Source organism: Pygocentrus nattereri, chromosome 19, assembly GCF_015220715.1.
Source record: "Pygocentrus nattereri isolate fPygNat1 chromosome 19, fPygNat1.pri, whole genome shotgun sequence".
Taxonomy (NCBI): domain Eukaryota; kingdom Metazoa; phylum Chordata; class Actinopteri; order Characiformes; family Serrasalmidae; genus Pygocentrus; species Pygocentrus nattereri.
The window spans coordinates 5,446,783-5,462,488 of NC_051229.1; the positions used below are offsets into that span (position 1 = coordinate 5,446,783).

A 15,706-nucleotide genomic window follows, 5' to 3' on the forward strand; every position below is an offset into this window, starting at 1 on the left:
CCTGTAAAGTTTCCATTTTGGAGATACGAGGTTTTCTTCAGACAACAGTGATGTACAAACACATGCTTTTCACTTTATAAAACATATTTTAAAAATATATGCATGTGCTGCTGTAGCTCTGTAGCTGTAAAGGAGCTGGATAATGCCGCGTATGTGAGACCCATTATATTGTGTTTAAACATAAAATACCGTTTACAGGTAAAGCAAATTCAGAGAATGTCTGCATATTAGTTTCATTCAAAAATCAAAAATCACATTTTTATTTCCTTTTTTGAATATAAAAGGTACAAACACATTAAACACCCATCCCCAAAACATACAAAAAAGGATTTATCCAACATTTAAAAACTGTAGCACTTAAAACCTACACCTCCCTTTACAAATGAACCAAAATGGCTTTGACATCCTTGTAGAAGAAATGATTTCCTAAGTTTTTCTGTGCGTGCAACATATTTTCCCGTTCTAGTTCCAAATGATTCTCAGCATGGGCCAGAATTTCTCAGAGCTCTGAGGAAAGGGAGCTACGCGTACGCCACCAGCTCGCCACTTTCTGAGGCGGAGGAAAAGCGAGATGTTGTGATGGGGATAATTCTGCTGGACAACCTTCCAGTCCTGAAGTGTGGCTTCCAGTGCACGGTTTCTGGAAACTCTGAGGTGTTTAACAAAACGGGGGGGAAATATCTGAAAGCCCTTCGAATAAGCAGTAAACTTCAGAAATGGGGTGTGGTTGGTTAGTGTAGTGGGTAACACCTCTGCCTTCTACCCTGTAGATTGGGGTTCAATCCCCCACCAGGGCAAACACCCTACACTACACCAATAAGAGTCCTTGGGCAAGACTCCTAACACCACCTTCACCTTTCTGTGTAAAATAAATTGTAAGTGCTTTGGATAAGAGCGTCAGCCAAATGCCATAAATGTAAATACAGCACTTTAAAGGTAAACTGCAGTGTTTTTCCAGCATAATCTCTGTCTGTGGAACCCGAAGCTCACATACAGTCGATTACCACAAACAATAATATCAGTGCTTCTCCTGTATTTAGTAAAACAGCTTCACTCAAAGCACACTTATAATAGAAGCCAGCGGGCAGGTGCCAAACTGTCTTCTTCTTTCGGCTGCTCCCTTTAGGGGTCACCATAGCGGATCATCTGCCTCCTTCTTGCCCTATCCACTGCCTCCTCTACTTTCACACCAACCATCTCCATGTCCACCTTCACTACATCCATAAACCTTCTCTGAGCTCTACCTCTTCTCCTTCTACCCGGCAGCTTTGGGCAGGTGCCAAACTGTACTGGCTTCTATTTGAAGTGTGCTTTGGCTGAAGCTGTGGTAACTGCACTACAGACGCAGCAGATAGAGATTAGGCTGAAAAACACTGCAGTTCACCTTTAAACCATGAAAGACATACAGTACCCTTACTATACAGAACCCATAATGCTTAATAAGCCTCCCTAAACAAAAACCTTTTATGTGTCACCTATATACACGACTCTGTGTCTACAATGTACCGTAATAATCTCTTAATTCAAAGATAAAACATTGTTTACAGCTGTAAAAGAGAGCCAACCGGCAAAAAGATACCATCTGCATATGTTTTTTCATTAGGATCTAATTCTCAGACGCAATTTCTCATTAAAAAGTCACTTTGGTCTGATTTGGAAGACAATAACACAGTTTATGCATTTCTCTCTTCGATTGATCTGAGCTGCGCAAGATGAACTGAAAAATCAGGGGTAAAGTGCCCAAGGCAGGTAACCTTGACCGCAACACCTCGCTTTCACTGTTTGTGTCTATTTCCTGCACCAAAAAGGCCTAAAAATATGAATGAATATAATTAATGTGCTCATTGTTTGTTATTTACTTTTTTTGTAGCAATTCTCATTGAAGTGTTTGATGCAGGGTAAATCCTGATTCAGCGTTTTTGTGTGTAATACAGCCACACAGTGCACACCAAAACCAACAAAACCAGCCGATATTTTTACCCAGAATTTGAAAATACCTGCTGCCCTTTATAGCATATTAAGATATCATGACAACTGGAGCAATAAAACGATCCAAAAATCCTGCTCCCTCCACCCAAACCTGCTGGAACGACTTACTGTGAGCTATAAAAATGAACAAAACCTCAGTAGTAGGGAGCCCTGCTGGTGACGCCCCGTATAAATAAAAAATAACGTGTGGCCATGACTTAGTAAGGCGTGGGAATAAGATAATTAAGTCATAGCCACGGCTTAGTAAGGCATGGGGACAAAATCCTAATGTTTGGCCACAATTTAGTAAGGTGTGGGAATGAGATTATTAAGCTTTGGCCACAGCTTAATAAGGCATGATCTCGTTCCCACATCTTGCTAAGTCATGGCCACGCATTAGGATCCCGTTCCCATGCCTTACTAAGTCATGACCATGACTCAATTATCTCGTTCCCATGCCTTACTAAGTGGAGGCCATGCATTGGGATCCCGTTCCCATGCCTTACTAAGTCATGGCCATGACTCAGTTATCTTGTTCCCACTCCTTAATAAGTTGTGGCCTCGCATTAGGATCTCATTCCCACATGTTAATTTGCTGTGACCACATATTATGTTTATTTATACAGGATGTCACCAGCACTGTGGAGCTGAACGCCACAAGCAGCCGCTTTAGCCAACAGCTGTTTGTTTACACACCAAGAGAAACTTTTAGGCTGTGTTTACGGAAATAGTTTCGGTGACTATTGATTTCTAGTGTTTATTAGCCACATTAGCCTCCAGCGCTAAAACTAAAGAAGGAAAACCTGGACACCAAGCATGTCTCGACTGCATCACTACATTTGGGAGAGTAGACTGTTGGGTAGATTTGTTTCCTTTAACATCCATGTGGCAAACCACAATGTAATATTGTCGTAAATGTTGTTTTCATGCTCGTTGATGACTTCCGGATACATGCCATTTTGTGTAATGGGAATTTTCCTGGAATTGGGCACCTCTTGTTCCATTCTGTCTGAAAACACAACCCAGGAACCCAACGTTAGCAGCGCTTTGAAGGAACTCTCCAGCATTTTTAAACCTCGTCTCTATGCGTCGCATCTGTATTGTTCAGTCGAACAGCACACACAACAAATCTGATGCATTTCTCTGTATTTCTGACAGAACAGACACCCAGCTGACTCAAAGCTCACTTATATAATCAAACCTAATGGGCAGCCACTCAATACTGTCTTTAAAAGTTCATGTAAAATATTGCCGCTGTCGGAACACCTGGAATCTCCATTTTTGTCGTTTTTCAGTTTTTTACATAATTTGAAAATACCTTTTGCCCTTTATATTGTGTGTGAATTTCCTGATGAATTGACCAAAATAAATGACCCAAAATGACTTGGAAAGAAGTCTGGTTCCATTGCCTTACATTAAAAGTAAAGTAAGTTTTTACCGTCTCCTGTGAAGTTACCACTTTGGAGATTTGGAGATGATTTGGAGAGTTTTGTTCAACAGCGATCTGTATTTTTGTAGAAAATTCATGAATTATTCAGTCAGGTGTTTTTAAATTGAGCAGAAATCCATAGAATTGTTCTTTCAGAGATGAGGCTAGTTCTCCAGAATGAAGAATTGCGTTTTCGCGTCATAACATCTTGGGTGAGACATTCTCTCAGTCTGTCTCGGGCTAATAGCTGCATCTTCAGACCTGTTTTCAACTCATGTTATTGTAAATGGCTTATTTCCAAAATTCAGCAACTGCCCATTGACCTGTATTATATGTGAGATTCAAATCAACGGGTTTTCTGTTCTATTATACAGAAAGACCGATTGAAGTCCTTGTCTGTGGAAATCGACTGTATGATGCAGATGGAGATTAGGGTGAAAAACGCCGAGGTGCTCCTTTAACACTGTTATCTGAGTGTTTTTGTTGCTGTAGTCTACAGACCAGCTTTGAGACACCACATTACTGTAAGTGAATACTGTGACACAACAGATCATGAAGCTTTACACTGGTCCATTTTCCTCCATCAAACATTTCTACCTCTGATTGAAAACCTCGCCACTGAAGATCTCCGGTTGCCTTTGCCGCCGCAGTTCCCGTGAACGACCTGCGGTGATGTCACTGCTCCAGAAGCGTTAGGATAAGGCAGCAGCAGGCAGCAGCAGAAAGAGGCAGAGAGTTAGAAAGTGGGGCGGAGTCAGAGTCAGAAAGGCCAAAGTCCTGCCTGGTGTGAGGTTTGCAGTGCATAGCACCTTCAGTCTTTTGTCTGATGGAAGCAGAAATCTCCTGTTTCTCACAGTTGTAGTGCATTTGAGTCTCGGTACAGTACAGTACAGTCTGGAGAGGCCGTGGTCCGTAACAGCCACGAGATAAGTTAAAGCATGCTAAGTATCAACGATGAGTAAAGCTATTCCCTCAGTGGTGAGTTTTTAGAGTCTTTTTTTTGGAGTCACAGGCAGGCAGCTACACTCTCGCCTTTTTGGGGCTCTGCTCGACTCCTCCCAGAATTCTGTGCAGGCCGGGGGACATTAGGAACGGCTTCGCCGGAGTGCCGTCGTTTCTCTCCAGATCCTCACCTGGATCCAGCGTGCAGCGGAGCAGAGACAAGCAGAGTGAAGTTAGTCAAACAAAAGGTGAAAGTGAATTTCAGTGCAAAAGCTTTGGAGAGTTTGGGTTAACATCAGGCACAGATCAGAGATGTGAGAATCAAGCTGAGGAAAGAAGTAAAGAGCAAGATGCTTCGGGCTGCTAGGGAACCAGAGTGGGACGCGAAGTCTAGCACACTGTGTACAGTACAGTACAAAAGTCACAAGAACAGCCTCTCATTTTATTTAATTTCCAGTCAAAACAGCCTTTAAAGCTGCTCTATGTAAGATTTGGGGATCTGGAGACCTCTCCGGTAGAAGTGTGCATGTGGCATGCGCCCGCCCCCCCCAGGAACTGGGGGCAGTAACGGGGAGGCAGAGCGGCGAGCTCTCATTCCCTCTTGGCTCTGGTGCTCACGCTGCCCTTAATGAGAGCAGCTGATTCTCATCTGGCCGGCTTGGTGAGCGCCTTTAAAAAGAGCTGAGAGGGGAGAGTGAGAGAGAGAGAGAGAGCGAGAGAGAGAGAGAGCGAGAGAGAGAGAGAGCGAGAGACAGAGAGAGCGAGAGACAGAGAGAGCCAGAGAGAGAGAGAGAGAGAGAGAGAGAGAGAGAGAGAGAGAGAGAGAGAGAGACAGAGAGAGAGAGAGAGAGAGAGAGAGACAGAGAGAGAGAGAGAGAGAGAGAGAGAGAGAGAGAGAGAGACAGAGAGAGAGAGAGAGAGAGAGAGAGAGAGACGAGCAGCAGAGACTGAAAGAACTGAAAAGCTCCACTGTAGAGAAGGACTGAAAGGTCTAGCTGGCTAACTGAAGCCACGGAAAAGTGGCCAGCATAGTGTTGGTTTTGGTTGTGTTGGTTTATTTTGTGGGGAAAATAAAAATAACGGCTGCTGCAATTGTGAATCCTGCCTCCAGGGTAGCCCGGGGTAGCACGTGCTGTGCTACAGTGTAATTGCATAGTGCAGCATTAAGTACAAATTGTTCAGTTTCAGTGTTAAAAAAACATGAATATTTAACAGAAAATTACACAAAAGCCCAAAACTATGTATGTCAAATCTATTAGTATTTACTTATTTGCACCTGCTGCCACTTTAATTCTTCCATCTATCCAGTCTTAAAACTGAGTTACAGCTGTGTGCTGTGAGGAATCTGCTGTATTATAGGTTTTATGTGCAATTTTATGGTCAGTATTTTGTGTTATAATATGTATGTCTGAAAATTCTACACAACAAAACCCCCCCTGACATCATGCTCCCCCTCATAGACACTAACATTCACTAACAAAGCAACTACCCAACCTCACCTCAGCTGCCTCACACATTTCTCTCTCATGTTCATCTGAAATGGCCGAAGGGGATATTTCAGAGGAGATTACTGGGTTTAAAAAACTGATTAAAAATGAAATAAACAGAGAAAATGGGTCTCCTAACAACCACCTGGGAGACCTGGTCGACACCAAAACTGCCCCCATCAGATAAACAGCACTGAAAGCTTTGGTTTCTGAGAGAGAGGAGAAAATCAAGCTGCTTCAGATCTGAAAACATCCACAGGTGTTTCTGTCCATCCTTCCACTGTGAGAAGACCACTCAGTGCTGTGGGTCTGAAAGGACATGTAGCTGATCAAGAAGAACCTCACTGAGAAAAGGACATGGACACACCAAACAAAGAAGCTGAACAATGGACTGACCAGCCCAGAGTCCAGACCTCAACACCACTGAATGTGTTTGATTAATTCAGAAAATCTAACCAGCTTCTAAGACTGAACTTTGGAGGCGTGTCTGCAGGTTCTTTGAGGAGCTGAAAGTGAGTCTCCAGAAGAGAACGGAAGCTGGAATGAAGGGAAAGAGTGACTCACTAAACACTGAAAACATGATATTTAATTATTGAAGCTTCTGCGCAAGTTTCTAAGTGTGTTTTCAGATTTTTCTGACTGAAATGGTTTGACTGGAAAGGGAAATACATGAAGGTTGATCTATGACTTCTGCACAGTTCTGTACACCGAGCTGTCAGTTTATTATGTACCCCTACCTTGTACCTACTCTTGTTGGCCATTTTATCAGAAACACCAACCGTATAGGTGCACTTTGTAGATGTGTAGCCCGTCTGCTGCTGCAGCATCCATCAACACCTCTCCATAACGTGTCCATCCGTGGAAGCAGACCACCATAGGACCACTGCTGACATTATATGGATGGTGGACCAGCAGGGTGGAGCTACAAGGTTAATGTTTCTAATAAAGTGGCCCGGCAATGTATCTCTGTTGTTTTGTACTTTCAGAAGAGCATTCCTCAAATCATTAACGTACAGTGACAGTGAGAACGTACTTACAGAAGCAAAGGAACAGGGTATCCACACACATTGCATAGACGCTGAAGAAGCCGTGTGCAATCAAGTAGGACCCGAACACAACTGTCTGTCAAAGAGAGAAGCAGCCCGGTCAAGTGACGGAACCAAGTGTGAATAGGAAAGAAAACGGTAAAACACGATTTCCTTACCAGCAGAGGCACCCAGTAGTTATTTAAGACCGGAACTTCCTCCTGAATGATGGGAATCTTGTGTGTGAAGAAAAAGAAGGCAACGACGCCTGCAAAACATTGATTTACTGCTCAACTACAGAAGATACATAATTGTGTCGCTTTACTGCCACCTTGTGGTGGATGTGGAGTAGTGCAATACGAAGTGAAGCAGCAGCAGCAGCTGTCATGTTTTTCGTCATATCTAAAATAGAAGTGCAATGAAGCAACAATGACATCTTAGCAGTTCAATTTCAAACGTACGGCTGCATGCAAAAGTTTGGGTACCCCGGTCATGTGACGATTTTTGCTGATTGAATAACACATCCTCTACAGAGAACAGGCTTCTGCACGTTATAGAGCACAGTTGCTGCGTATTTGCTGAATTTAATACATTGGGGATAAAGAAAACATATTGTGGTCTCTATTTTATGTTGTTTTAGTTGTTAATTGTGCACTAAAATTGGCCAAAAAACGCCATTCAGTGTGTTCTCTGTAGAGTTTTTGAAAATTGGTGGAGTTCCCCTTTAACTTATTTCCACTCAGAGTAGCAAAAAAACGTGATCAGGGGTGTGCAGAAATTTGCATATGAATGTTTGTATGTATGTATATATGTAATAATACATTATCATTAATATTCATTATTTACATTTTTAATAAAGTAGAATTTTGACAAAAATTGGACACTCTTTCAACAGAATCAGTCAAAATCCTTAACATCCTGGCACAATAAGTAATTATTCTGTGATTTGAAAGTGTAAACATAATAAGTCCTACTCAAGTGACACTTTTATTTTAAGGAAAGTTTATAAAATCAATGAATCAGAGCAACAAGAGCCTAAGTGTGCTCCTCTTCTAGTAAATCGGGATGCACACATTCCACTTGCTCCATTGCTCAGGTGACACTACCGTTCAGAAAGTCTAAGGCCATGACTGTACAAACACCAGAAGAGCAGTGAAATCAATAAGAAGACTCACCCACACTTCCTGCGACCAAGAGCTTCCCTAAGAAGAGCAGAAAGTCTGTAACTTTGTCCAACACTGCCACCCTGTGGTGAAAGAAAGGAACTGAGAATGAAGCTGGGGCCAATCAACGGACATTCACCAGCAGAATACTAGCCCATCCTCACCTCACTACGTTCCTCATCAGCAGATAGAACGCTTCCCGCGCTGACGTGCAGAAGTTCTTGCCATAAATTGCGATCTAGACACAAACAAGAGTGTAATGCTGTTTGTTTGATGAACACTTGTTATGTCATCATGTGATTGGCATGTTTAATCTTCCCCTTCACCCCCAATGTAGTCGATCAGTCGAGACGTGTTTGGTGTCTTAAGTTTGCCACATCAGTTTTGCTTCTACAACTTCTACAGCCCAAACTTTAAAGGCCCATATCCACCCTATTGCTTGTATTTTATCTTCTCCCTTTTTAACTCTTAGAATGAAACAGGCTATATTTGTTGCTGGGCCTCTGTTCTGTTCGGTTGCCCTGTATTGCACCTCATTCATAAAGCAGTCCAGGCTGAAAAACTCCTTATAACTTCAGTTTTAGTGGCCGGGGCTAAACTGCTGTAGCCCGAACAGGATGCATGTTTTTGTGACATCACAAAAACAGCGAAATCAGAATAGGCAGCTGAGTTTCCAGATGTGGACTGCATGGACTGTGAGTGAACAGAACATTTTGAAGCTTTAAAAATCTTGAGAAACTACACTCTTAAAAATGAAGGTTCTTCAAGGGGTTCTTAAAAAAAGGGCTTCTATATAGAACCATGGACACTCAAATAACTCAAATTTTTGCATGATTAAAATGTTATTTTTTTAATTTAAAAAATTCTTTAATTTAAAGAAAATGGTTCTATATAAAATCATGAACACTCAAAGAACCCTTTGCATGATTAAAGGATTCCTCGCGTGTTTTATATGGTCCTACACACAGGCTTTTTGAAAAGGGTTCTATAAAGCACCAAAAAAGGGTTCTTCTATTGTTAGGCTTGGCATCAAAACAATAGAAGAACCCTATTGGGTGCTATACAGAACCTTCTCCAAAAAGATTCTGTATGGAGCCATGTACAGCAGATTCTCCATCAATCTGAAGAACCATTTCACCATGCACAGAACTAAAGAAGTAAACTTTACGCACCAAACGTGTCTCGGCTGATTGACGACACTGTGATTCTTCGAGGGTCCTTTGGTAAAGAAAATGGTTCTGTATAGAACCATGAACACTCAATGAACCCTCTGCATGACTAAAGGGTTCTTGTATGTTTTACATGGTTCTATACAGAGTTCAGTTTTTGGTGCTATCTAGAACCATTTTCAAAAAAGTTTTATATACAGCCATTTACAGAACATTCTCCATTAATATGAAGACAAATTCAGCATGCAAAGAACCCTTTCATCATGCAAACGGTTCTTGTTCATGGCTCTATATATAAGCATTTTCTTTGTACTTAAAAAACCCTCGAAGAACCATCATTTTAAGATTGTACATTAGCCTCACAGCTTCAGTGCCCAATTCCGTTTCTTATTTTTACCCTTACCCCTTGTTTTCGAGTTACAAGGGGTAGTGGGTGAAATCTTCCCCCTATGAAATGGGACGACCCTTCTAGAACCGGATACGTCATGAGTCGTCGCTCGCCGACTTTTACGTAAACAGACGAGACGAGGTTTTCCGGCCACTTCCAATACGCCGCCTCCAGCTGTGGTGATCTCACTGATCTGACAGGGCAGGTGAATCATATTTAAAATAGCCTGGAAAAACAATCCGGACGTGTTTTCCTGCTGTGTCTCCAGACTAGAGCAATAACGGTATATCGCACTGGGATTTGCTGTTTAATGAAAAGCATCGGCGCTCAAGCTTCATTCAACTTCAGTTTGACGCATCAATCAAACAAACGAGTCACCGAATAAAAAGAAGCACAAACAAAAAAACTACATCACTTCATTAACAGCTACTAGCGCTGCTCTGTAGGCAACCCTGCCGGCCTGCAGTGACAGCAGAGGAGGGGGAAGTTCAGCTCCTCACTGCTTAAATACATTTAGGGCATCATCGGCCTTCAAAGAGGGGGGCAGTTATTTATTATCGCCACCAAGAATTCTTCAGTGATATGAAGCTGAACTTAGATTTCTAATCGCCAGCTTCATGATCGATTTCCCGTTCCACCTTAAATGGTGCAGCAACCTCAGGTACCAGAGTGTAACTGCTGCAGCATTTAAGGTGGAACGGAAAATTTTGCAAGTTAGCGACAGAGACATCAGGATTATCGGCTGGTTCTCACCATGATGTAGGCGTTTCTGTTCATGAAGCGAATGAAGCGCTCCAGGCACCAGAAGCAGCACTTCAGACAGCAGAGCAGGAACCGGGCAAAAACGTTGTGAGCTCCTGGACACAAACACACAGAATGACACCACAGCTGACACTGATATCATGACAAGCAACAGACAGAGGACTTCTGTGGCCAGCTGTGATCACAGGTGATCTCCTTTTCTACAGTCATTAATACAAAAGCTGCCACAAAGCCACGATTCGATCTTCAGTGTTCTCTAATAACCTCATACCTTTGAGTTTGTGGTCCAGGTATTCAAGGATGATCCGGATGAGCTGGACAAACGCTAAGATCAGTGAGCCAAAGGCAAGAGACCCTGTGTGATACCTGCAGACAGGACACAGAGCACTTTACAATAAGACTACCCTTATAAAGGGGTTACTAATGGCTTATAATTAGCTTGTTAACAGTTATTACTGAGATTGTAAAAAATAAATAATAAACAATTATATAAATAAAAAGCAGAATGTGGCCCCACTATTTGGCAAGCAATAGGTCACTGTTTGTGAAAGTGGTAATGATCTAATTAATAACCATTAATAAATTAATTTTAAACCTTTATTAGGGTTTTGTGAAATGCTTTAAAATTAGTTCATTAATGGTTATTAATTAATAAGTCATAACCAGTTTCACAAATCTTGAATAAGAAGATAGAAAATATAGAAATAAATCAATGAATGTGGGCCCACTATTTGTCAAGCAACAGGTCACTGTTGCCCCTTTTATTTACGTGTTATAACTGCTTATTACAGCTTTGTGAAAGTGGTTATGACCTAATCAATAACCATGAATAAATTCATTTGAAAACTTTTTTAGGGTTTTGTGAAATACTTTCGAATTAGCTTATTAATTAGATCATAGCTACTTTCACAAATGTTTAAAAAGAATATATTATATGCTATTATAAAATTCTTTTATTGACATATAAAGCCCTACATGGGCTCGCCTGAGTACCTGCAAGACCTTATTTCCTATTACAAGCCATCACGACTACTCAGATCACAGACTGGCTTATTAATAGTTCCTAGAATTCACAGGGCTGCAGCTGGTGGAAGAGCCTTTTCTTATAAAGCCCCCAAAGCATTGGCAGCAGATCCAGGGGTCTATGGACACAGGGAATTATAGTAAACCGAGACGCTGGTGCTGTCGTCCCACTGCTCGCACGCGGTCACTCAGGTTTGTGGACGGTGGAGTGGAGGGATGCCGAACTGTTTCAGAGTGCTCTCGTGTCTGTGTGTCCTTCTGGTTCTCTCCTGTTAGTTAAGCTGTCATAGTCAGACCTGCCGTAGTCGTTAGCCACTCTCTGGAAATGTTCACATCCCCATTTTTACATACAAACAAACAGAATAAAACTAATTCCCTCTCCCTGCCTTTTTTCCGCGTATACGACCGCCCACCTGTCCAGCTGGACACTGAAGGACGACTGACTGTTGAGCTCTCCTGCTGCCCACTTCAGACCAGCTGCCCACGCCCCAGCTACCGCCACCTGCCTTGGACTAGCTGCCCACCCTACTCTGATGTTTTCATGGACTCCTGGCTATTACTACTACCAATACTACTGCTATTAATATTAGTAGTATAATCACTTGTAGGTAGTTTGACCAGAGGAGGAAGGGTCCCCCCTTTTGAGCCTTGGTTCCTCCCAAGGTTTCTTCCTCAGCTCTGAGGGAGGTTCTCCTGGCCACTGTCACACCTGGTTTGCTCACCTGGGACTTTTACATTCTTGTTAAAACTTTGTCTTTTCTGGATTTTTGTGAAGCTGCTTTGTGACAACATCAGTTGTAAAAAGCGCTACAAATAAATTTGATTTGATTTGAGGGTTAGGATTAGGTTTTGGGTTGAGGTTAAGGTTAGAGTTAAGATTACAGCCAGGATGAGGGTTAGGATTAGGACCAGGGTGAGGGTAAGGATTAGGTTTTGGGTTGAGGTTAAGGTTAGGGTTAGGATTAGGGCTAGGGTGAGGGTAAGGATTAGGTTTTGGGTTGAGATTAAGGTTAGGGTTAGGATTAGGGCTAGGGTGAGGGTTAGGATTTGGGTTGAGGTTAAGGTTAGGGTTAGAATTAGGGCTAGGGTGAGGGTTAAGATTTGGGTTGAGGTTAAGGTTAGGTTTAGAATTAGGGCTAGGGTGAGGGTTAAGATTTGGGTTGAGGTTAAGGTTAGGGTTAGAATTAGGGCCAGGGTGAGGGTTAGGATTTGGGTTGAGGTTAAGGTTAGGGTTAGAATTAGGGCTAGGGTGAGGGTTAAGATTTGGGTTGAGGTTAAGGTTAGGGTTAGAATTAGGGCCAGGGTGAGGGTTAGGATTTGGGTTGAGGTTAAGGTTAGGGTTAGAATTAGGGCTAGGGTGATGGTTAGGATTTGGGTTGAGGTTAAGGTTAGGGTTAGAATTAGGGCTAGGGTGAGGGTTAAGATTTGGGTTGAGGTTAAGGTTAGAATTAGGGCTAGGGTGAGGGTTAGGATTTGGGTTGAGGTTAAGGTTAGGGTTAGAATTAGGGCTAGGGTGAGGGTTAAGATTTGGGTTGAGGTTAAGGTTAGGGTTAGAATTAGGGCCAGGGTGAGGGTTAGGATTTGGGTTGAGGTTAAGGTTAGGGTTAGAATTAGGGCTAGGGTGAGGGTTAAGATTTGGGTTGAGGTTAAGGTTAGGGTTAGAATTAGGGCCAGGGTGAGGGTTAGGATTTGGGTTGAGGTTAAGGTTAGGGTTAGAATTAGGGCTAGGGTGATGGTTAAAATTTGGGTTGAGGTTAAGGTTAGAATTAGGGCTAGGGTGAGGGTTAAGATTTGGGTTGAGGTTAAGGTTAGAATTAGGGCTAGGGTGAGGGTTAGGATTTGGGTTGAGGTTAAGGTTAGGGTTAGAATTAGGGCTAGGGTGAGGGTTAAGATTTGGGTTGAGGTTAAGGTTAGGGTTAGAATTAGGGCCAGGGTGAGGGTTAGGATTTGGGTTGAGGTTAAGGTTAGGGTTAGAATTAGGGCTAGGGTGATGGTTAAAATTTGGGTTGAGGTTAAGGTTAGGGTTAGAATTAGGGCTAGGGTGAGGGTTAAGATTTGGGTTGAGGTTAAGGTTAGAATTAGGGCTAGGGTGAGGGTTAGGATTTGGGTTGAGGTTAAGGTTAGGGTTAGAATTAGGGCTAGGGTGAGGGTTAAGATTTGGGTTGAGGTTAAGGTTAGGGTTAGAATTAGGGCCAGGGTGAGGGTTAGGATTTGGGTTGAGGTTAAGGTTAGGGTTAGAATTAGGGCTAGGGTGAGGGTTAAGATTTGGGTTGAGGTTAAGGTTAGGGTTAGAATTAGGGCCAGGGTGAGGGTTAGGATTTGGGTTGAGGTTAAGGTTAGGGTTAGAATTAGGGCTAGGGTGAGGGTTAAGATTTGGGTTGAGGTTAAGGTTAGGGTTAGAATTAGGGCTAGGGTGAGGGTTAGGATTTGGGTTGAGGTTAAGGTTAGGGTTAGAATTAGGGCTAGGGTGATGGTTAAAATTTGGGTTGAGGTTAAGGTTAGGGTTAGAATTAGGGCTAGGGTGAGGGTTAAGATTTGGGTTGAGGTTAAGGTTAGGGTTAGAATTAGGGCTAGGGTGATGGTTAAAATTTGGGTTGAGGTTAAGGTTAGGGTTAGAATTAGGGCCAGGGTGAGGGTTAGGATTTGGGTTGAGGTTAAGGTTAGGGTTAGAATTAGGGCTAGGGTGATGGTTAAAATTTGGGTTGAGGTTAAGGTTAGGGTTAGAATTAGGGCTAGGGTGAGGGTTAAGATTTGGGTTGAGGTTAAGGTTAGAATTAGGGCTAGGGTGAGGGTTAGGATTTGGGTTGAGGTTAAGGTTAGGGTTAGAATTAGGGCTAGGGTGAGGGTTAGGATTTGGGTTGAGGTTAGGGTTAGGGTTAGAATTAGGGCTAGGGTGAGGGTTAAGATTTGGGTTAGGGTTAAGGTTAGGGTTAGGATTAGGGCTAGGGTGAGGGTTAGGATTAGAAGTAGGGTAAGGTTGGTAAAGTTAGGTTTTGCATAATAGGTGTAACATTAACAACACATCTACTTAACGTAAGTAATGTATCTACAAGGTCTTTAGTTCAGTGTATTCAGACGCTTCACTGCTGCTGCTTCACTGATATGTTGTTGATGTGTTACTGATAAAGGACCACTCTAAAGAAAGCGTTACCAATATTTACACAGTACATTAGACTCCTGTTTCAAAACGAAAATTCAGTTTTCTGTGACATGGGCACTTTGAAAAGCTCCATACCGTATGGCGCGGGTGAAAGAAGAGAAGACGGGACAGGGCGGGATGTCCGCTGGTTTCCTTTTGGCCCAGTAATAGGAGGCGAAAGCTCCAGCGATGGTGCACTGTCCCAGAGCGATGGTGAAGTTCACCAGCCAGAGGAAGACCAGCAGGTTGCTGAGCTGCAGGATGAAGATGTAGCGATGATACGCGCTCTCACCTCCGTAAAACGCAAACAGGCACTGAGCTCCAGGACACTGCTTAGTGATGTTGGTGCTGTTGAAGGTCTGACAGTGATGAGAGAACACATACAGCACACAGCATCAACAAAACATTATTCCTAATAAATACATTAGTTATAAAACATTTTGTCACACAATTTCTAATAACACAGAATATTAAACATTATACAATACAGTATAAAATTATTGTTTAAAATGACATTTTTCCTCTTTTTATTAACTTTTTCCCTCAGGGATGAATGAAGTTTATCCAACTCAGTTCAGTTTAAGCCTTATGTTTCATGTTTTGTATGATTTGATTGACACTTGTTTATTTTACTAGTTAAAGCATTGCATAATTAGCTTGGTTTAAATAAATACAATAATTATACACGTAGGAAATGGACTGTGATACTGTGTGTGCCATCATGGGTCACCATGACAACACAAATATAGCCATTTTCTTTACCATCCAAAAGCCACAATGAACATAAACAAGTCTTCGGAGTTTTATATGGAATTGGTTGATGTTGATAAAATAGCAGAAAATCCGATTTTTTTTTGAGGGACTACTGTGCCTCACAACGCCCTTCTTATACCCCTAATGGATTTTAATAACATGTTTTAGGTCAAAATCTTCTCACAACAATCATAAAACAATGTCTCAGGCATCAGAAAGCATTCAAAACCATTTCATGCAGTAACTTTCTGGGAGGGAGCTTTTAGAGGTGGACGTCTGGTTCCTATCACCACCACTGTGATTAATTCTGACTCAGTAAGATTGGTGCAATTCCCCTTTAAAATAAGCCAATAATGCAAATTCTTTTCACTATTAAAGGACACATACACCATATATTCAGCAATATCCAGACACCCTTTGCAATGAGTGAATTCAGCTGCACTCATTGCTGACACAGG

General features: G+C 42.2%; 1 protein-coding gene across 3 annotated transcripts in view; it reads right to left on the reverse strand.

Annotated features, from left to right (window-relative positions):
• Positions 1-15,706, reverse strand: part of slc44a5a (solute carrier family 44 member 5a) — a 167,682-nt gene that overhangs the window by 1,562 nt on the left and 150,414 nt on the right. The window contains exons 15-22 of one of the 3 annotated variants that reach the window (XM_037531081.1): positions 14,592-14,854; positions 10,605-10,699; positions 10,325-10,428; positions 8,179-8,252; positions 8,027-8,097; positions 7,031-7,119; positions 6,864-6,948; positions 2,333-2,977 (exon numbers count right to left, since the gene is read on the reverse strand). In XM_037531081.1, the coding sequence (XP_037386978.1) occupies positions 2,802-2,977; positions 6,864-6,948; positions 7,031-7,119; positions 8,027-8,097; positions 8,179-8,252; positions 10,325-10,428; positions 10,605-10,699; positions 14,592-14,854 (957 nt within the window). In that variant the 3' untranslated portion in view covers positions 2,333-2,801. Of the gene's footprint in view, positions 1-2,332; positions 2,978-4,400; positions 4,531-6,863; positions 6,949-7,030; positions 7,120-8,026; positions 8,098-8,178; positions 8,253-10,324; positions 10,429-10,604; positions 10,700-14,591; positions 14,855-15,706 lie in introns of those variants that run through there. The other 2 variants (XM_017712249.2, XM_017712250.2) reach the window with 2 other exon arrangements.